General features: G+C 43.7%; 1 protein-coding gene across 8 annotated transcripts in view; it reads left to right on the top strand.

Annotated features, from left to right (window-relative positions):
• The window catches only part of LOC139161672 (methyl-CpG-binding domain protein 1-like), a 71,804-nt gene that overhangs the window by 3,901 nt on the left and 45,308 nt on the right, over window positions 1-22,595 (top strand). For all 8 annotated transcript variants that reach the window (XM_070741109.1, XM_070741115.1, XM_070741111.1 and 5 more), the window contains exons 2-6: window positions 6,611-6,756; window positions 7,711-7,825; window positions 8,449-8,496; window positions 9,799-10,127; window positions 13,812-13,897. In XM_070741109.1, coding sequence (XP_070597210.1) covers window positions 6,647-6,756; window positions 7,711-7,825; window positions 8,449-8,496; window positions 9,799-10,127; window positions 13,812-13,897 — 688 coding nt within the window. In that variant the 5' untranslated portion in view covers window positions 6,611-6,646. The remainder of the gene's footprint in view (window positions 1-6,610; window positions 6,757-7,710; window positions 7,826-8,448; window positions 8,497-9,798; window positions 10,128-13,811; window positions 13,898-22,595) is intronic.

Below are 22,595 nucleotides of genomic sequence, written 5' to 3'. Positions count from 1 at the left end.
ATCAGAGACAAAGTCAGGGCCTACCGTCCTCCCCCAGGTGGCGAGGCAGCTGTCTTAGGGGCCTGAGCTGAGTAAAGGGAAGGAACAGATGGGGCCTCTCCCAGATGTGTGTATGCATAGAGGAAAAGAGAGTTGAGCAAAGGAAAGTAGTAAGCCAGGTCTCAGGCAGAGTCAGACACAGATGATAACCAACCCTTCCCCAGCTGCGAAATAAATAAGGGTTTGGAAGTGGACAGTTGTCATTGACAACCATTCGTTTTTAGTATACCAGCAATTCAGATTTCTTGGATAAATCCAGATTTGTTAGGAATAATTATGTTTCCCTTTTTTTTTGTTTATCTCTGTGGATAAAAGACTCTGACCGCCCTGTTATAGAAAGGGGGATGTTTTACTTGTAAGTAAACATCTTATCACTATTCAAAGGCTAGGTCAGAACACTACTGATGACACTGATGATAATGATATAGTTTCTATATGATGATAGAGTTCATGTAGTTTGTAATGAAGATGCTGATATATTTTGTTCAGTAATTATATTGTTTTTACAGATTTATTCCTGATCTTTATGGTTGATTTTATCACTGTGGTTGCCAGCATGTGTGATGGATGCAATAGTGCATTTGTTACAGTAGACCTCCAGCAGATGTGTATGTCCTATGACTGCATACACTGGTACATATTTTGGCCAGCACGCAGTCCCCCCACCCTTTGTGCTTCCATGTCCTGGGTGTGTTACCTTTGTATTTGTCACTGTGAACACCATCTTCCCTGTAGATAAGGGTCAACTTGTTGTGGGAGGTAGCATTTTTATTATTGTTGTTTAACAGGGAATGGGCCTTTCTCAGTTGTGATTGGCTGGAGCGTCCACATGTGAGTATTAACTTCCATTGCTAGGTGACTGAATTGTAAGAATTCTCTGGCCATGCCCCTCTGCTTAGCTAGCTTCTCCAGTTTTTTTTACCACTTAGAATGCATGAAGACGTGTTCGCAATCAGCTCTAGCTAATTGAAGTAATATCCACAGTACGTTGCTTCCTTCGTTTTTCCTTTTGATCTTCTGTAAACGCGCAAGCAGAGTTCTGTTCCATGAGGCAGCGGTGGCAGGCCAGCCGCTCAGCCGGTGCCAGGAGGGAGGGGACCTGGCGGCCATAGGACATCCACCTACTGCCCACTGCATCCCCAAAATAATAAGCCATATTTTGAGGTTCAAAAAAATATGAGGCCCTGTCTTATTTTCAGGGAAACATGGGTATTAGTAGTCTGCGAGACTTAAAATTATGAATTAAGGTCCATGCGACTTAAAATTATGAATTTGGGGGTCCACAGAATTTAAAATTATGATCTTGGTGGTCCCTGTGGTCCAAAAGATTGAGGACCCCTGCACTATAATATGTGACATCTGAGAGGCACTTCTAATCAATGAGCATGTTTAGAGTACTATTTGTTTTTACATGTATTATGTAAGAAGCTGGCTATTAGTTATGTAACAGCTGGGTAAGTGGCTTATGAGCTAGAGACTAGAATTCCCAGAGCTACTCACGGCATTGGGATTTGAATCTGGATCGTTTTCCCAATTAAAGGCTTAACTTTAATTGTGCATTCGAAGCAAAATGGTTATTTCATTCTGTCTCATAAAGTCTAAAATTGGTATCTAGCATTTCATCATTCTGAAAAAGCTGAAGGAAGTGATAACGGGCTCATGGCTCATTTGCTAAACCTGGTCTTCAGTGGTAATTGCTTGCCTGAAATACAAGATAAGGAATTTCTGGTTTGGTTTCCTTCATTTCCCATTTTTGCCTAAAATAATAGTGTTAAGTCACATAAATATCCCTCTCCCCTCCATCTTTTTTTGTAACTTGTTTTTCATGTTTTCACAGAATACGTGTGTATGCTGGTAGTATTTTCTTGGATTGTAGAGAGTAAAAAAATGAAATCACACATTATTCAGTTCTTATTTTTGTTGATCTATCAGTGCTCCTAAGAGTCCTTGGAGCATAGTGCATCTTCTTTCAAACAGGCAAGTGCCTCGATTTGATATTTACCGTAAGAATAGAAACATAGAAGATAATCAGCTTGAAATTGAAATTGGGAAGCTTGTGACTTTCTGCCTTTCAAACTACTTGGGGTTTGGAAGATTTTGTGGTAGAGGGACATTGGTTGAGAAGGCAAACGTTATTTCCATTACTACTAAAAAGAGGATGTGGGAAGCATGCCTTCTGGAATGTTTTCTTCTGTAAAAATAGTTTTCTAGGTCATATGACCAGGAAAGAAGAGAGAGGAGGGGGAGGGGTGCTGAGAATAGAGAAATAAGCAAAATGTTAAGCCATTTCCAACTGCCGATGCTTTCGGGATGCATTAGATTTTTTCCGCACTGGGTTTGGCTTTTCCCCTCCACAGCGCCTAGCTTAGCTGAATTTTTAAAAACCCTTTCAAAAGCTCCCTCCCAACACGACATTTGCTTTGTTTTGTTTTTGGAGTTGTGCTGAACAGAGACAGACTGAAAGAATCCCAATCCTTTCTACATAATTTCTTTCCAAATTTCGATTGGATTGGAAAGAATAATCTGAATTAGATTTTTGTATTGATTGTACAGTATATAGTGCTGAGTTTAATATTAACTAGGTAGTGGCTGAAGGCCACATCCCTTTGACTTTTTATGATCAACACGCCATCCAAGTTGTTCGTTTACATTTCGTATTGATCAACACGTAATCCAAGTTGTTCGTTTGCATTTCGTATTAAAGCATAAATTTACCATGCAGTGTACTGTGCTAAAATATGGATGGCTGTTGTGTTAAATGGGGGCAGCTTATATAGATTATTTATCTAGTACTGTACAAGATGAGAAGGGCTGAATTCAGAAGCATTTGCTTTTCAATCAGGGCAGCTCTGCTATAAGAGCAAATCCCATTTTAAAACAGATTGCCTGCCATATTATTTGCTTTTTGTAACTTAAAACAATGGAATTGTTTAAAAAAACCGAAAGATAAAATGTCATTGTTAAAAGGAGAGGGGCCATGGCCAACATCGTAGCAGTGTGGGTATCTCCCACGCTCCATGGGGAACCCCGAATCCCAGCTGTTCAGAGACCTGGAACCAATCAACCAAGTCAGATCCGCTCTGGAGGGGCAATGGAGAAGAGAGGCACCAATCGGTAGTTTCGGGGGGGGGGGGGGTTGCTTGCAAACCTCCCAGGGAGCCGAGGAAGATGACTGTTGCCATTAGTTGGGATGGCTATGATGGAACTGATTGAATGGAGAGATTGTGGATTGCCTGGGTGACAAGATCTAAGGGTTTCTGCTGGAGAGAGGTGAGAAGTAAAGCTGGTGTTTGGCTGATTTAACGATTAAGAGAAGAAATTTAAAACTTAGAAGGAAACAAAAGAGGTTTCAAAATGGAGTGAGTAGCTATCTAGCAATTGGAAATAAAATAAAGTTAAAGGAGCAGGACTAAAAGCCCAAATTTGAGGATGTTTTTACAACTGACTGAAAAAAACAGAATGAAGAAAATATTTTATAAATGCTAAGTGGATTTAAAGTACAGAGACTGTTAAAAAAGTTGTTTTGAGAGTTGACAATGCCATCTGCTGGTTAAAAGAAAATACTGCAACAGATTGTGGAAGTATGAATTTGCTGACAGCTGGAGACTGACCTTGACTAGAGGAAAATATCTAGGAGTTTGAAACAGGTTAAAAGCAGAGTGTGTGCTGCTATTGTATTTGATTGTTCAATGTTTTGGTAATAAAAGATAAGAGGATTTTTGAATTGGACTGGACTGAAACACAAAGACTATATGGAGTTGAGCTACAAATAAAAAACATGTGAACTTTGTGAATTGTGAACTTAACAATATGGAGCATGCATTTAAGAAGAACTGACTGGGATTTAAAAATTCATTTATGAAGATATAAAAATTATCTTGGAAATCAGATGTGGAAAGAAAACAGAAATAAAGAAATTTAGAATTAACAATGGTGGGAAATGAAAATAAAAACCAAGAAGTACAAGAAGAGTAGAAAGATAAAGAGGGAACTGAAAATAAAAAACAGGTTGGTGATTACACTGGGATTTACAGCGATAAGAAAAATGAAAAGGGAATAAAAAATTAAAAAAAACATTGAGCATTTCACTGGGATTTACAGTGATAAGCAAAAAGCAAGAGAGTAGCATTGGTATCAGAGGAAGCAATTTAAAAATGAGTGGGGTAATAGGGAGAAGAAACTAGGAAGAATTGAGCGTAGACATACATGAATAACATATTGAAAAGGAAGAAAAGGAATTTAGAAAAAAAAATAAATTGGTACAAAAATAAAAGAAAGAAAAAGAAAGTTAAGGGGTTGGAAGGGAAAAATTTGCAAGAAATGGAATATTTGAGAGATTAAAGAGAATAGATGATTGACGGCATGTCATAATTTGTTTAGAATTATTGTTTTACATTTAATTTTGTTAACAATATTAGTTATGTATAATTTTGTATAATTAATCAACACAAGTATTCAGTTAAAAGGTCTTTAATAGGTTAATAATTTTATATTAGATTGGTACATGATGGATTGAATTAAATTAAATTTTTGTATTGTAAATTGGAGGGAACTATTCTTAGGACCTGCAGTAGTATACAATCTTCTTCTTTGGTCCTGAAAATAATCACATACATATTGTAAGTGCATCTTGATTGCCCTTCTGAAAGGGAAGGTGAAGAGATTAAAGCAAAACTGTCCACTTCTCACTGCTACAGGCTGAAGGAAGATGGGGAAGAAGGGAGGGAAGAAATTAACAAGAAAATAGTCCAGAGCCAAAGGTACTGGCAGGGATACACAAAGAATAGAGGCAATTAATAAGAAAGAAATAAGCCAAATTATGCGGCCCTTGAGTTCTAGGTTTGTACAAAATGTGAAGAATATAAGAACAAACAAAAAGAAGGCGATTATGGTTTTGTATATATTACTGAAATATGAGGACTTTCTTGCTTTAGTCTTCTCCCCAAATAAGTACCGTTAAATGGATTTCCTCAAAACAAGAATTAACACAAGAGAGGACAAACAAAGAAAAGGAAAGGAAAGATAAGGAAAGCAAATTAAAAATAAGGAAAGCAAGGAAAGCTGAAATAAGATCATAAGCACAATTGTGGCTTCACGTAACGACTGAGTTGCCGGTCTCAACTGGGGTTTTTAAGCAAGGACTGCTTGTAATAAGCTGTATCTAGATCAAAATAAATGCAATCACAATTGAGCCAAAAATTTATGTTGCTAAACAACAGGAGAACATTGCATTCTCCGTCTGAAGACTCTCAAGGCAGAGCTGTGCAGTTTATTTGCTGTACTAATTCTAGTTTTTATCATTATGCAAGCAACCCAAAAAACTTTGGAACAGTATTTGGTGGAACTCAAGAGTGAGCACAGTATAAAACACAGGATGCCAGTGAACTCTCAGTAATACATTACAAATTGAAATTAAGCTCCTTTTAAGTGAGCCTGCAGATTATCTGGTACTGTGGTAGGACTGAGAAGAGATGAGAAATTGTGTCTGTTTCGTTTCTTTGGAAAACGCTGCTTGAACCTATTCACTGGATGACTTCTCTACAAAGTAACGAAATGGGACTCTTCCTTGGACCTAGGTTTGCCCAGGCTTCTTTCACTTCTGTCAACTTGAATCCATAAAGATTTAACATGAAATGCTAGGTAAGCTGACTTGACCATTGTGTGTTTAGGAGCAATGATATGCTTGAATCCTTCTGGAATGGCGAACAGTGTGATAAACAGTGTGATTCTGACAGCTTATTTGAGGCACTGCTTTCTCCTTTTAATAAACAATATTATTGTTTGTTTGCATTGTATTACATCTTTCTGATATAATTGTTACACATATTCCTTATGATTAATATATTGAGTCATTTAAACTTTTCATCAAAGATCTGCCTCACTCTTGTCTTTTAAATTTAGAGGCCTCTTTTGGTTTGGTGGCCTTTTTGCTCTGATCTTAATAGATAGGCAATTACATGCATAGAGATGAAATAAGGAATAAGTTCCTAGGATGGCATCTTCCAGGAAGAGGTCAGGAACCCTAGCAAGGGAAAGGAAGATTCCAAGACAAGTGGTGGGAGCTGGAGATAACCAAGACCTAGAATCAACGATCGGTTATGGTAAATCTGCAATTGTAAACAGTTTGAACAACCTGCCCGATATCAGGAACATTATGGAGAAGAAATGGAAAACGTAGTAGATATATATCAGTTCAGACAGGTTGGATCTGAACTTGTGAGATATATATCCTGATCAAGACCTCAGGGAATTGTATAGAAATGGGCCGTGTTTGGCTGAAAACACGTATTCAGTTTTTTTGGTCTGCATACAATTGCAGCTTCCAGATTCACCTTGGGATGCTGTGATGAATGTTATATAGTATATTCTGCCAGAAGAGTCTCCGCTCCCCCCCCCCAACAACAAAGGGGTATCCACAGAAGACCTCCTCCTTCTCCTCCTTTGCCTCCTCCTTCTTGCTGCTGATGCTCTTCCTCTTCCCCCCCTTGTCCCTCTATAATTTGCATATCCATAAATGTAAGTTCTACTTCAGTGTCATTATTATGACCCTTCCATTTCCTTATCTTTTTAGGGCCTTTTCAATTATTTTTCCACCCCAGCAGAAAACATGACAGAGGGCTGGGTGGATTGTCCCTGCTTGGGCCCTGGCTGGAAGCGTCGTGAAGTCTTGCGCAAAAGTGGAATAAAGCATGGCCATTCAGACACTTATTACATAAGGTAATTCTCTTTGGGATCACATTGGGAAAAGGATCTTGGTATCAGTTTCTTATCCCTAGGCAAAAGCAATCATTTCCAAAACATTTATTTGGAAGCCTTTGAAGGTAAGAAGCATTCTGGAATTTCATGGTTGCTCAATGTATCCAGGGCAACAATTGTCATCTAGTCTATTTCCAAACATTTGCTTACTCCATTCAATGAAATACCATTGCCAGTTGTTACTATGAATTGTTGCTCTTGCTTGCTTGTCTATTTCATCTAAGGTTGTCATATATGTAAGATTTCCAGAAATTCTACAAGCAGTTAATTGGAATGAACAATATTACATCAGCAAACTTAAAGTCCTCTACCTTTTTGACTTAAAATGTACTAGATTGCCTCTTGATAATTATTACTCTACCTTGTTTCCCTACTTTGTATGACAGATATGCTTACCTATAGAATTGTTGTAATGATTATTGAGAAATTGCATGGAAGTATTCTAGAGGTTCCATTATAATTATTATATGCCATATCTGCAAAGAATGTCAGGTGTGTTAAAGACAAAAGTATAGTACAATTTTTTGAGCCCAAGCAAAGTCAGCTAGATATACTTGGGTATGAAGACTAAATAAGAGAATTCCAGCCAGGGATGGAAGGGGAGCAGAAGAGATGGGTATAAAGAAAGATCAAATGAATTTGAAAATAGGTTAAGTTAGCAAATGGTTCCTAGTATTATTTATCTGGAAACAATAGGACAGAACTCTTGGCTATTGTTGTTAATATATGACCCGCTCCACTTACAGCCTGAAATTACATATATTAACTTGGTTAATTTTTCACATCCACGCTGGTCTTGTAATAGAATGAGGAGGCAAAAGCAGAAAATGAAAATTTGATATAAGGTGATGCTCTTATTTTCATTGATTCCCCCCCCCCCCGAAAGTTTCTAATTAGGTTCACTTTCTCTCACAGCCCCAGAGGAGAGAAGATCCGCAGCAGAGTGGAGCTGTTGAGATTGCTGGGATGCTCACGGGATCTGACTGATTTTGATTACAAGACAGGAATTTTTGTTGAGCCAAACACAGAGGTATTATTATAGGTAACACTGGTTGTAATAGTCTAATTGGTTGCTGTGAATTTTGTTTCGAGTCATATTGCAAAGGTTTTGTCTTGCTGCCACCTTCCAATTAATCCCAGGTATAAAAGTATTTTTGTAGTTTATTTTTCCAAAGTAGATTTCTTTCTTTATGTTTATTTTGTATATTTGTGGTCCTTCTTTAGTTTATCCTCATAATTATTTCGTGAGACAATTTAATCTGAGATATACAGATAATCTTCAATTTATGATTACATTTGGACCACAATTTCTTTTGTAAGTAGCTTTTAAATGAATGGTTGTAAGTCTAAGACTACCTGTAGTAGTTGATTTGTGATTGGTGATGAGCTTTCTCCACAAGGTGATTCTTTTCTGTGAACATTTGTTATCCTTGTCTTCTTATGGGAGAAGCTGAGCCCAGATCATGCTTAATTAGTTTTGTTGGAAAGTCTACAGTTGAGGTGATCCGTTGGCAGAAAGATGCATGAATTTCTATTTTATCTATTAGCTAACTTCCTAAACTAAGAATAAATAAATAGACTATAGTGCCTAGTAGTAGTATTAGTAGTATATTACATTTAACTGTCTCCTCTGCCTCTTATCTCCTCTTGCAGCCTTTGCCTTCAGCACCCCGCTCAACTACTGAAGGAAGTTTTCAGAGGGTGAGTGTACAGTCTTGACAAGCCGGAACATTGTGATATCTAGATATCTAGATGTCCTATTGAAGTTGTAAATTAGTTGTGTTCTCTGTTGGGCTTAGTTGTGGTTGTCAGTCGAGGACTACCTGTATTAGCCACTTAAGAACCATATCCAGGAGGATTAGCTGTGTATAGCAGGCTTACATTCTTACAAGTCTGAAAGTATTCCTCCCAAACCTCACTTTTATTCTCCCAAAAAACTAGGGAAGATACTTTCTGAGATGCTTTCACCACTCTTCCTCCTTTCAATTCAAATTTCGGTTTATCAGGTCATTGTCTAGGCCGCGGGTGTCAAACCTGCGGCATCACATTGCTGTCACGTGCTGTATCACGACATTTTTTCCCTTCATGGTGCTGGGGTGGGCATGGCCTACATGTATTGCACCCGGCCTGCAAGCCACCAGTTTGACCCCCCCAGGTCTAGGCTGTGGCTCTTCCTCCTCTATCTCCCAAGGTCATGCCCACATACTGTTAACAAAAGGAAATCCATGTGATCAAAAGTAGCTTAAGGATAATTGTTTTCCACTCTTTCCTTGCAAAGGGAAGATTCTAATCCATTATTTTTTAAGTTGTATCCTGCAATGTTTTCTTTTAGTTTTTGAATGCCAAAGTACATAACAATTGCCCTTTGCCTGGGTGAAGCAATGTAAAAGCAAATGGATTGGAGAAATCATGGATTGGCTTGTACAAGTTATTAATTTTCTTGGGTTTTGGTCCTTGGTAAAACATTTTCACGAATGGAAGGCTTTGGTTACGTGTGTGTGTGTGTGTGTATGTAACATATTTTTGCTGATAAGTGAAAAGGAAGAGAGACTAATATAGATCTGTTTCAAGCTCTTTTGCTCTCTTTAGCTAGCCATACCCTTCCCCGGGATTGAAACTTGCAAGGCAGTAACTTTAACCTCTAAACCAGAGGCTCACCTCTGTTTCAATTTGTACCAGGGAAGAGCCGTATGTTTTTGTTTTCTGTTGAATCACCCTGATATTCCCAAATATGGGAAGAAACATACCGCGTTCCTTTTTGCCTCTCAGTCCCACCAGGGACCAGATCCAAGGCAGATAATTTTTTTTATAGCCTACAGACTATAATTTACATGTGTAACTTATTTTTGCTGATAAGTGGAAAGGAATAGAGATCTATTTCGAACTCTTTTGCTCTCTTCAGGTAGCCATACCCTTACTGGGAATTGAGTATACCAGGATGATTCGACAGAAGTGTCAATGTGTCATAGGGCTGAAACCACATTCTGTTTCTTCCTCCAACAGGTCAAAAAGAGTAGCAAAAAGCATCTACTGCACCTGACAGCAACCACCTTTCCATCCAAGAAACCACCTTATTTGCAGATGTTTCTAGAGCCTCGGCCTTCTCCACAACAGGGGCTTTTGGACCAGAAACCTTCAGAGCTGGAATTAGAGTTTTTGGGAGAGAACCAAGCCAGTATGCAGAGTCAACAGTCGGAACCTCCTGTCACTCTGGATCAACTGGCACCAAAGCCACACACACAATGTTATCAGCAGCCTCTTCTACCCATTCCTTATCCAGGAAAAATAGAAGATGAGACATTGCAGGAGAGCAATCCAAAGGAAGCTTTGGCGTAAGCAGTTCCCTTGACCCATTACTGGTAGTTTGCTGGTTAATGTTTTTACCTTAAATTTACACACACACACAATATAAATATAAATTTTTGACAGAGTGAGTTGTTGCTCAAAAATCTGAAAATGTGACTCCATTCTAGCTAAACCATTCATTAGCCAAATACAAAACTCAGGTTTCTGAAATGCATTATCAAATTTCCCTGACTAAGTATCTGTTGGTCATCTTTAAATCATATACTAAGGCAAAGAGGTCTCTCTTTTACCAAAAGAAAACTCTGTTACAGATTCAAACAGACGAAAATTGAATTCAAACAATTACAAAATCATATTCAGAAAGCCAATCATTTGATCATGATGGACATTTCTACATCAGGGCTTTAAAAAAAACCTTCTTACCAGATTTATATGGTAAAAATAGCCTTTGGGTTACCATAGATGGGATTGGTATTTCCATTGTTCAGCAATGAAGTCATAAAGCACAGTGTCACATGACCACATCATTTGGTAACAGCAGTCCTGAAGTCTCAGTTGCCATTGTGGTTTCAGGACCATGCAGTTCGTTAACTGAGGCTCTCAGGTGACCATGGTGTGGGAAAAGGGGGAAATCCCAGGCAATTAGGCCAATGGGTAAGAATTGCCACAGGCAGTTGGATGCATGCTCCTAGCAGGCACAATGGAGAATGGAAGGTGGTGCCAACAGCAGCTGCTGTGTACGAACAGGTGGGCAGTTGCTGTTGGCAAGCACTATGGAGTGTGAATGGTGTATGGGTACCACAGGCAAGTGCTATGGAGTGTGGCAGTTGTGGGTCAATGCTAGGGTGTGCGGGCAATGGATAGATGCTGTGAGCAGGCAGATAAGTGAAAAAGCAGGAATTTCACAAAAGTGTCCCCCCCCCCCAGTTTCCCATTGACTTTGCTTGTGGGAAGGAAACAACTGGCATTTGTGTGACTACAGGACACTACTGCTGCAGCCATTTAATTGTGAGTTCCCTGCTAAGTGCTTTGATCATGGACATATTGGCATGACTGCAACGTTGCAGATAGGTTCCATTGTAACTTTGAACAATAGCCAAACAAGAGATAAAGCCTGGGGGAAGGCTTTCAAATCACTCACATGGTTTCTGCATAAATTTCTCATCTTTTGTGATCAAATTATTCATAATTAATTCCCTGTGCGCAACAGATAAAATATATAATATTGTTTCCCCCCTCAAATAGTGCAAGATTTTTATGACTTTTTAAAAATCAATGTACAGTGATCCCCCGGTTATTGCGTCCCCGACCATTGCGAACAGGGTAATTCGCGATTTTTCAACCCGGAAGTCAAAACACCATCTGCACATGTGTGCCCTTTTTTCTATGGGCACGCATGCGTAGATGGTGCGCGGCAGATCAGCTGCTGGGCGGCTTCCCTGGGTCTTCCCCCTCTTGCTGGCGGGAGGGCGAGCAGCGGGCATCAGCAAGGAGTTTCCCCACCGCCCACGCAAACTCCTCGCTGCCGCCCGCCCTTCGCCCGCCCACACCGTTCATTCTCGCGGCCAGAGCGAGCGCGGACAAGCCGTTCGCTGGCGCTAGCTCTCGCCTGCCTGCCCGCTAGCGAGGAACCGCCTGCCTGCCCGCTAGCGAGGAGCCGCCTGCCTGCCCGCTAGCGAGGAGCCGAAGATTGGGGGCGGCGCGGCTGTTTTAAAACGTCGCCACCGGCATGGGGGGCTTGCCACCACCCCCCGGACCCCCAACCCGGGTTTGGGGGGCTGCTAGGAATCCCCCCATGCCGGCGGGGATGTTTTAAAACACCCGCGCGACTTTCCAATGAGTCCCGAAGACAAACGCGTTGTCTTCGGGACTCACTGGAAAGTCGCGCGGGTGTTTTAAAACATCCCCGCCGACATGGGGGGCTCGCTAGCACACCCCCAAACCCGGGTTGGGGGTTCGGGGGTGTGCTAGCGAGCCCCCCATGTCGGCGGGGATGTTTTAAAACACCCGCGCGACTTTCCAATGAGTCCCGAAGACAAACGCGTTGTCTTCGGGACTCATTGGAAAGTCACGCGGGTGTTTTAAAACATCCCCGCCAACATGGGGGGCTCGCTAGCACACCCCCGAACCCCCAACCCGGGTTAGGGGGGTGCTAGCGAGCCCCCCATGTCGGCGGGGATGTTTTAAAACACCCGCGCGACTTTCCAATGAGTCCCGAAGACAACGCGTTTGTCTTCGGGACTCATTGGAAAGTCGCGCGGGTGTTTTAAAACATCCCCGCCGACATGGGGGGCTCGCTAGCACACCTCCGAACCCCCAACCCGGGTTAGGGGGGTGCTAGCGAGCCCCCCATGTCGGTGGGGACGTTTTAAAACACCCGCGCCGCCCCCAATCTTCGGCTCCTCGCTAGCGCTGCGGAAGTAAAAACACCATCTGCACATGCGCAGATGGTGTTTTTACTTCCGCAGCGCTACTTCGCGAAAACCCGCTCGTTGCGGGGGGTCCTGGAACGGAACCCGGGTTGGGGGTTCGGGGGTGTGCTAGCGAGCCCCCCATGTCGGCGGGGATGTTTTAAAACACCCGCGCGACTTTCCAATGAGTCCCGAAGACAAACGCGTTGTCTTCGGGACTCATTGGAAAGTCACGCGGGTGTTTTAAAACATCCCCGCCGACATGGGGGGCTCGCTAGCACACCCCCGAACCCCCAACCCGGGTTAGGGGGGTGCTAGCGAGCCCCCCATGTCGGCGGGGATGTTTTAAAACACCCGCGCGACTTTCCAATGAGTCCCGAAGACAACGCGTTTGTCTTCGGGACTCATTGGAAAGTCGCGCGGGTGTTTTAAAACATCCCCGCCGACATGGGGGGCTCGCTAGCACACCTCCGAATCCCCAACCCGGGTTAGGGGGGTGCTAGCGAGCCCCCCATGTCGGTGGGGACGTTTTAAAACACCCGCGCCGCCCCCAATCTTCGGCTCCTCGCTAGCGCTGCGGAAGTAAAAACACCATCTGCACATGCGCAGATGGTGTTTTTACTTCCGCAGCGCTACTTCGCGAAAACCCGCTCGTTGCGGGGGGTCCTGGAACAGAACCCTCGCAACGAGCGGGGGATCACTGTATACATTTTTGAATTAGATTAATACTCCCTAAACTTTGAGATTTCTGTAGGATTGCTATTTAGGCAATAAATTACAAATTGATAACTTTAATGGTCTTTCCTAACCGTGACTCCAGACATTAAGTGATAGAATATAGGAGGGTATATTAATATTAAATTCTATCATACATTTGAATATTATGAAGGCAGAAAGAATACAGTTTAGGCAAGAAATGTTGTGTTTGAGTTAGATAATCTCCAATAAGTAGTCAGTTCTCTAGATATGTAAATTTTAAAAACAATTTGATTTTCAGTCAGATAGGACACCCATAAACTTTTGAGGTTTGGAAACTTATTTTAGCTAGAAACTGCGTAACCATACTTTAAATCCTATTCAGCAAGATTCAAACTGCCTTACTCTTGTTTATGGCACCAAATTATCACTGTATTGTTACTATTTGTTATAATACAGCCAGCTGTGGGTATGTAGTGGAAGTCTTTGGAGAACAGTTTTGGAAATTGCTTGCGATGATAAAGCAGGTTGCAATAAGCAACTGAGTAACAAAGAATTACTTTCTTGAAAGGCGAAACAATCCTGTGCCATCTCTTCTTCCAGGTGCTGTGCCAGCTGTCAGGGACAGTTCCCAGAAATAAGGCTACCAACTCAGAGACGTTGTCGGTGGCTCTGCCCAGACTGCAGAGGTTGGTATTTCAAATGATAAGTTGACAATACAAGGATTTGTTTTATTGATGCTGTGCTGGAATGGTAGATTACTTACTTATGTTCCATTAAAGCAATTAAAGGATTAATTGGCCATTCCCTCAGTAGGAAGCGTGGAGGGGAGGGGGGAGCTGGAAGAAGTTGGAGAGTTGAGAAGATAGGTAGGAACATCACAATGGTGACAGGCAGAGAAAGGTATGGTGGGAATCTGGAGGCGGGCTATACCTGGGAATACCTGATCCAATATTTGAAAGTGTACTCACTGGCCTTTGGCTTCTACTTTTGATGCCTGGTCATCAGATCCTCAATAGCTCTTTGCTCTGGCTATTGCTGTTGAACCCCCTGATCAGTATGTAAAAAGGTTGCTCTCATTCATGATCTTCCCAAGGGTAAGAGTGTCAACTTGGTATGTGCAGGTGGGTTCAAAGGGATGTTATTCCTCTCTTGGAATTATGCTCAGCTGGATTTTGGGTTTTGCGTTAACCAAGACCCAGGAGAGGAGGGATTCGGTGCTGATTGAATTTTTGAAAGCTCCCAGACACTGTTCTCTGCAGATCATTGAATATAAGGTGTTCTGGTTAATGTTGGCCTCTAGGGAATAACTGTTGTACTGCCCTCTCTGCTGATAAACTGCTTCCATTTTGGAACAATGGGGTTCTATCACTGAGCTGATGTTGAAGTCCCTGTGGTTACTAGTTCCTGGGGGTTTCAATTTGCCATCTGGTAATGTTGTGTCCAGAGAATTTTAGGAGCTGATGGCCTCCACAAACCTGTCCCAAGTCTCTACTGATCTGACACACACTGAGGACTAAATGACCTAGGGCAGTGATGGCTAATTTTTTTGGGTTTGCGTAGCAAAAGGATGTGTGTGCATGTGCTAGCATGCGCGCATGTGCCTACACCCATTCCCTCCCCACATGCATGCGCACCCCCCTGCTGCCCTTGAGCATGCACACAATCCCTCTTCCCCCATCCCGTGCATGTACACTGAAGCCTGGGATGGTGAAAAAACCAGCCAAATGGGCAAACTGGAAACTCAGAAAAACTCGGCTGTTTTTCGCACTCCGGAGCCTTCAGGGAAGCTTCCTGAAGCCCTGGAATGTGAAAAACAGCACAATGGGCAAACAGGAAGTCTGTTTTTCTGAGCTTCCAATTTGCCCATTGGGCAGTTTTTTGCGCTCTGGGCTTCAGGGAAGTTTCCTTGAAGCTTCTGGAGGGGAAAACAGCCTTCCCCAAGGCCAAAAATCAGCTGGCTAGCGCACACATGCACGCTGGAGCTGGCATAGGACAATGCCTCACATGTCCTCAGATATGGCTCCGTGTGCCACTTGTGGCATGGTTGCCATAGGCTTGCCATCATGGACTTAGGGCAATTGTGGCAAGATCTCGTAGTGAAGGATTTTGACATCAATCGTCATGGAGAACTTAACTCTGGTTGCTTTCAGGCTTACTTTTGTCACTCTTCCTGGCAAGGGGACAGGAACTACTCGATCAGCCTGCTCTGGTGACTGATGGACCCTTTGATTTCCAGTAAAGCGTTTTCTGTGAGAGTTTGATGGGTGGTCACTGCTTGAAGAAGGCAGGTGGCTGAATGTTTGGACTTCATTGCTCTTATGTGATGTCTCCTTGTACCTCTCTTGCTTTGCAAGCACCCATTTTCTTCTCTCTTGTGACCGAATGAGTGTTGGGCTGCTCATTCCTCAAGAGGAAAGGGGTTATACAGATAGTTCTCAACGACCACATTTGGGATTGGAATTTCTGTTGTAAGTTGATGTGGTTGTAACTCATGTCAGACTCAATGTTATGGCAAATTTTTATGGCAGTTGTTAAGCGAGTCAGACGGATGTTAAGCTTCTCAAAGAGCATTTTTTGCTCTGTTTGTTTTTGCTGAACACGGGCATAAAAGATTGCAAATCATGTTCAAGTGATTCTGCTTAATGGTAATAAATGCCAGCAGTTGCCAAGCACCAAAACTGTAATCATGTGGGGGAAGGTGTGACAATTGTAAGTGCAAGTTGCTTTTTCCAAGGCTGTTGTAACTTTCAGCCACTGTTAATCCAAGGGTCATAAGAAGTGTTGGGTGAACCGAACTTGCATAGTTCGGGTCTGTGCCGAATTTGGCTGGGTTCGGTATACCGAACCTGATCCTGGACTTTTTCAGAAGTCGGTGTTCAGGTTCGGCATTCGATCGAACACCGTGATACGATTGCTGTTTGGCGGCGCGGCAGCCAATCAACAGCCGTGTTGTAAGCCAAAGCCATGCTGTATTTGGGCAGGAAACGCAAGGACCAGCTGTGATTGGCCATACGTCTTGCTTGCCAGTGATTGGCCAGCCGGATGCATGGCTGTGATTGGCCCGGTGGGACACCTGACCCTCGCTGAATAAAAGACATGAGCGCCGCATTAGCTAGGGACAGTGCTGCTGCTGCTGCCTGCTGACAGGGAGAGATAGATTGGGGAGATTTCTCAGCGATACAATTGTCCTTCCAAGGGCAAATGACTTAGGGAAAGTTAGTGGAGTAGGGCAAGATCTACGCATGAAGAAAACGACATTTAAAGTGACTTTTTTTCCCTTCAGTCTCGCTGCACCGGGCGGCTGCCACTGTAATATTTCATCTATGCAATTGTCATTCTAAGGCCAGATCACCTAAGCAAAGTGCTCATAGTGAGGCCTAGATATAGGTATCGAAGATATTTAAAGTGACACTTTTTTTTTGTGCAGTCTCGCTGCAACTGTAAATGGATACATATATATGTGTGTGTGTGTGTGTGTGTATGTATCACATGTTTTTTGCTGAAATTTTAAAATGAAGGGAGACTAGGATGGCACCATTTCGGCCTTGTTCTGGCCTCATTAGCTAGCCACACCCTTACTGGGATTTGATCCGGCAGCTTCTGCCTTATAAGGCAGAGAATTAACCTCTAGGCCACCAGACCTGATCCCTTCAGCTCTGTACCAGAGAGGGGCTATATGTTTTTTATGTCGGATCACTCTGGTATATTGAAGGAACGTCACAGCTCCTTTTTGCCTCTAGGCCCAACCCAGGGCCATTTCAAGGCAGTTAATTTATTCATAGCCGATAACTATATTCTGTATGTATCACATGTTTTTTGCTGAAATTTTAAAATTAAGGGAGACTAGGATGGCACCATTTTGGCCATTTCGGCCTTTTTCTGGCCTCATCTGGGCCTAGAGGCATCCAAGACATTTAAGGTGGGGGGCCAGTCTTGCTGCACCTGAGTGACATATCATCTTTAGCTTGCTGGGTGATTTACAAGGTCCAGATTTGTGCCAAAGCCCTGTGCCATCAAACCTTTTTGTTAACTTTTGTGATAATATAGCTGAACATTTCTGACACAGTTCAAGGCCCAGTGCCATCAAAGCTTTGTGATAATTTCTGTGATATTATACCTGAACATTTGCCCCACAGCTCAAGGCTCAGTGCCAGCATTGCTTTTTGTTAAATTCTGTGACATTATAACTGAACATTTCTACCACAGCTCAAGGCCCAGTGCCAGCAGTGCTCCTTGTTAACTTGGGTGATATTCTAGCTTAACATTTCTACCACACTTCAGAACCCAGTGCTATCATAATTTTTTGTTAACGTCCACAGGGCTTCTACCATTATCTCTGCATTTAAAGGGCCACTACTAGTGTTGGGCGAACCAAACTTGCATAGTTCGGGTCCGTGCCGGATATATTTCAACTGTGCCATTGTCATTCTAACGGCAGATCACCTAAGGAAAGTGTTCAGAGTGAGGCCCACATCTAGGCATCCAAGACATTAAAAGTGTGGGGCCAGTCTTGCTGCACCTGAGTGACATATCATCTTTAGCTTTTTGTTAAATTCTGTGATATTATACCTGAATATTTACCCCACAGCTCAAGGTACAGTGCTATCATAGTTTTGCTAACATCCACAGGGCTTCTACCGTTTTTCTCTGCATTTAAAGGGCCACTACCTTTATCTGTGTATTTATTTTTTTGTCCAATACAGGGCCACTAGTGCTGTCTGACCATTTAAATTTTTTTCCAATACAGGGCCACTAGTGCTGTCTGACGATTTAATTTTTTTCCCAATACAGGGCCACTCGTGCTGTCTGATTTTTATTTAATTTTTATCCGGCATTTAATTTTTGAAGTCTAGGTCCACCTGAATGCTGCACCTTCTTCTGTTCCCAAATTTATTGGGCCAGTGTTACTGCAGGGCTTTAACTATGAAGAAACCCTCAAAGAAGGGCCGTGGCCGTGGTGCTACTGGTGGTGGTGATGGAGCTGGTGCTGCAGGGGCAGGGAGAGGGCTGGTAACATCAGTGCCTGATACACCTTCCTCTGGTGCAAGCAGCCGCCTGGGTTTGAGGCCTATATTTGCAGGCCCCAAAACTGCTTCCAGAGGTGAGGTAAGAAGAAGTCGAGGCAGTTGTAGATTATATGGCACACAGTGCTACCAGTTCCATGGGATTGCCTTCCACCCACTCCACCTCAGCCACGAGTTCAGAGCCCTCCTTATCACCCACCTTCAAAGCAGCAGGGCCATCTCAGCCACAAGCAGTGGAGTCTTTAATGCTATTCGATGACACTTCTAACTGGGATGCCATGGGCCGTCCACCTGCCCCATCCTCAGTTGCAGACCTTGGGCTTCCGGATGCCCAAGAACCTCTGCTAGAGAACAAGGAGGTGTCAAGGGCATCATCGGGGAAGACCACAATAGATTAAGATGAGACCCTAATCCCTCCTGCAGCTTACCGCAATGTTGAGGCTGAGAGGGAGGCTAGCGGGGAGGAGTGGGTGGAAGAAGATGGCAGGGGTGATGACGAGGTGCTAGGTCTTCGGAGAGGGGCAGCATACAAATCTAATTAATAATAATAATAATAAAATAATAATAATAGTTGTTGTTGTTGTTGTTGTTATTATTATTATTATTATTATTATTATTATTATTACCCATGTGGACCAAAGGCCGGCAGAGTTCAGAGGAGGGAGAGGTAGTGGGGGTAGTCCCACAGCCCTGGGCAGCCAGCAGAAGAGAGAGAAGGGTACAAATCCTCAGCGCTCAGTCTGCTGATACTACTGCCCACCCTGGCCAGGGACTGAGCACGCCACATGGGCCACAAAGAATCTCACCAGCGTGGCATTTTTTCATACAGTGTACGGGTGACAAGACAAAGGTCATTTGCACGCTCTTCCACCGGTCCCTGAAGCGAGGGAGAGTTGTTAATAATCTCAGCACCAGCTGCATGACCAGGCACCTGAATACAAAACATGAGCTTCGGTGGCAGCAATACCTTAAAAGTATTCAAACGCTTGAGTCTTCCTCTTCTGCTTTGGCTGCCTCGGCCCCTGCCACCGCCTCCCCAACAAGGCCACCTGTCTCTCCCCAAAGGGACAATGTAGGATCACCACCACCTCCACCAACAGCAGCAGCACCCTCACCAAGCCTGTCCATACTGTCCCAGGGAAGCTTTCAGCTGTCCATCCCTCAAACTTTGGAGAGAAAGTGGATGTTTGGCCCATCTTACCCATGAGCCCAGGCCCTTAATGCCAGCATTTCAAAGCTGCTGGCATTTGAAATGCTCCCCTACTGCCTGGTTGAGACAGAAAGCTTCAAAAAAATTTATGGAAGTGGCTGTCACACAATACGCCGTTCCCAGCCGCTACTACTTTTCACGTCAGGCCATCCCTGCCCTGCACCAACATGTAGTGGAGAAAGTTAGGTGTGCACTGCGCAATGCTGTCAATCCACATTACCACTCACATGTGGACCAGTAAACATGGCCAGGACCGGTACATCTCTCTCACTGCCCACTGGGTGAATGTAGTGGCGGCTGGGAATGAGGCAGGAAGCTATTTAGTGCATATCCTTCCACCACCCAGGATTGCTGGACATCAGTCGGTGCCTCCTGTTGTCTCTTCCTCCTACTCTGCTTCATCCTCCACATGTAGTAAGCACAGGGCAGCAACCACCGATTTGAGCATGGCCATGGGGAAACGGCAGCAGGTGGTGCCAAAACTCATCTGCTTGGGCAACAGATCACACACCGCCCAGGACCGGCATCCAGGGACAGACAGACGAGTGGTTGCTGCCACTGCACCTGAAGCCTGGCAAGGTGAAGTGCGACAACGGGCAGAACCTTGTGGCAGCCTTGGGCCGAGCAGCGTTGACGCACATCCCTTGCCTGGCGCATGTGCTCAACTTGGTGGTGCAGAAGTTCCTGGCCCATTATCCAGACATGTCGGCGCTGCTGAATAAAGTGTGTGCCATGGGTGTGCGCACTTTCGCCATTCCCACCCTACTGCTGCTAGCTTATCTTCCCTGCAAAGGAACTTTGGCCTTCCCGCCCACCGCCTCATGCGATTTTTCAACCACGTGGAATTCCACGCTGCATATGCTGGAAAGGGTGTGTGAGCAGCAGCAGGAAATAGTGGAATTCCAGCTTCAAAACACCTGGGTTAGTAGAAGTGCAGATCAACAGCACATTACCACCAATGACAGATAAATAATTAAATTTTCTGGAATCCTCTTGTATGGGTGGTGGGGGTGATGGGGTGTGTGTTATTGTTAGGTGATGGGCACATGCACTGTGCACTGTTATATGTTTGTTCTATGTAAACTTTTAAAAATCAATAAAACTTTATTTAAAAAAAACAGTGATGCGGTTTTAGGTGCGCTGTGCTACAGATTGCTGGATATGAGATCCAATTTCTAAATTTGGGCACCAGGGATCAGTTGGGGTTGCTATTATTAAATTAGCTTTCCTGCTGAATAGGAACATGGCTGCTCCTATTCAGAGTTATTTAGCTCTGGTGGAATTTTCTTCAGCCTGTTTTTTTCCCCTGGAAGTGGAGATGGCTCCTGGGCATTATGACTTTCCTCAAATCATTGATGGCCTGATGTACAGAGGAGGTTATGTCAGATCTGTTTCTTATCTCAGGGGAGTAGTGGCAAGATTTGCATATGAGAATACAGTGATCCCTCGATTATCGCGAGGGTTACGTTCCAAGACCTCTCGCGATAATCGATTTTCCGCAGTATAGTGGTGCGGAAGTAAAAACACCATCTGCGCATGCATGCCCTTTTTCCATGGCCGCGCATGCGCAGATGGTGGAGCCAGGGAGCGATGAAAGTGCGGAAGCCGACAAAGATTGCTTTGAATGTCGGCTGCCCCCGCCCCCCCCAGCGCGTCCGGCGCCCTCGCCGCTACCGCCCGCTCGCCGCTCGCCCGCCCGATCCACCCCTCTCACCGGCTTTCGGACACGGGTCCTCCTGCAGCAGCGCTGCCGAGCAGATCAGCTGCTGGGCGGCCGAAGAAACCTTCCCTGGGTCTTCCCCGCCGCCCACGCAAAGGGGAAACCCCGATCTTCGGCTCCTCGCTGCTGCCCGCCCGCCGCTCGCCCGCCGCTCGAGAGCAAGAGGGGGAGAGATAGAGAAAGAGAGAGAAGGAAAGAAAGAGATGAGAGAGGGAGGAAGAGAGTGTGAGAGAGGAAGAAGCAAGATAGAGAAAGAAAGAGAGAAAGAAAGATGAGAAAGGAAGGAAGAGAGTGACGTCATCGGGTGGGAAAAACCGCGGTATGGCAAAAAAAACACGGACGTATTTTTAATTTATTATTTTTTGAAAAACCATGGTGTAGCGTTTCGCGAAGATCGAGATCGCGAAAATCGAGGGATCACTGTAATTGACTGGTCTATTTACATGATCCGATGACCCCTTGATTGCTTTAGAGCAGAGGTCTAAAACTCAATTTACCCAGGGACCGCTGGAGATAGAGTCCTTTGTGAGGCTGGGCTGCATCAGGTTTTCCACAAGAAAAGCTCTTGCAAAAACATTCCAATGTTATCAAATGTCTTTATTTTTTCAACTTATTTTGTGTTAAAAAATAAAAATTAACAAATTCATAACAAAAAAATTCAGTAATAAATAAAATGAAAATAATAATAATAATAATAATAATAATAATACAGCAGATATAGAAGACTGAAGAAACCACATATAGTTGCTGACTAGAGAAATGTAATTATTATTCAGATTCAAATGTCTGTATTAACAGTTCTTTAACATATAACTTTCTGAACATGAATGGAACATTGAACATAAGCTGTTTTGAACATGGCTTCTTCTGCCTACTTTTTGCTGCTAGAGATCTGGCAGCCCTTACTCTCGCATAGCCGAGCCACATTTGGCTTAAGGGAGGAAGCAGTTGAGACTCTCAGTAGGGTTTGAAGATGCTCATCAGTAAATCTGGACCTGAACTTGGACTTATTGAAGTTCAAGCTAGAGAAGAGCTTTTCGCACAAGCAGACCAAAAAGACACATGGTCCGCTTGAACATTCGGGAAAGCTCAGGGAAGCTGAGGGGCAATTCTCTCAAAAATTGCCCGAGCTTGTCTGCTTTTCCACTCAACTCCCTGTACTTGGCTTTGAATTTAGAGTTTCACTGCAGGTCAATGAGTACCATTTGAAGTACAGGAGGGGCATCTTGCACATCAAAGGTGAAGGGGTCTGCAAAAATTTGAAATGTGGCTCTGTGCATCTTGAAGTCTGCAAATCTGTGATCAAATTCCTCCTGTAGCTTCAAAATGACATCCACATACTCCTCACCACTGAATGGTGTGCCTGCATCCAAAGTGCCTTGCATGCTGGGAAATGGCAAAGGTTTGTCTGAGAAAGCTGTGCTTTCCAT

Source organism: Erythrolamprus reginae, chromosome 2 (assembly GCF_031021105.1).
Source record: "Erythrolamprus reginae isolate rEryReg1 chromosome 2, rEryReg1.hap1, whole genome shotgun sequence".
Classification (NCBI taxonomy): Eukaryota; Metazoa; Chordata; class Lepidosauria; order Squamata; family Dipsadidae; genus Erythrolamprus; species Erythrolamprus reginae.
The sequence above is the reverse complement of the archived record's forward strand: the minus strand, read 5'-3'. Positions and strand labels throughout refer to the sequence as shown.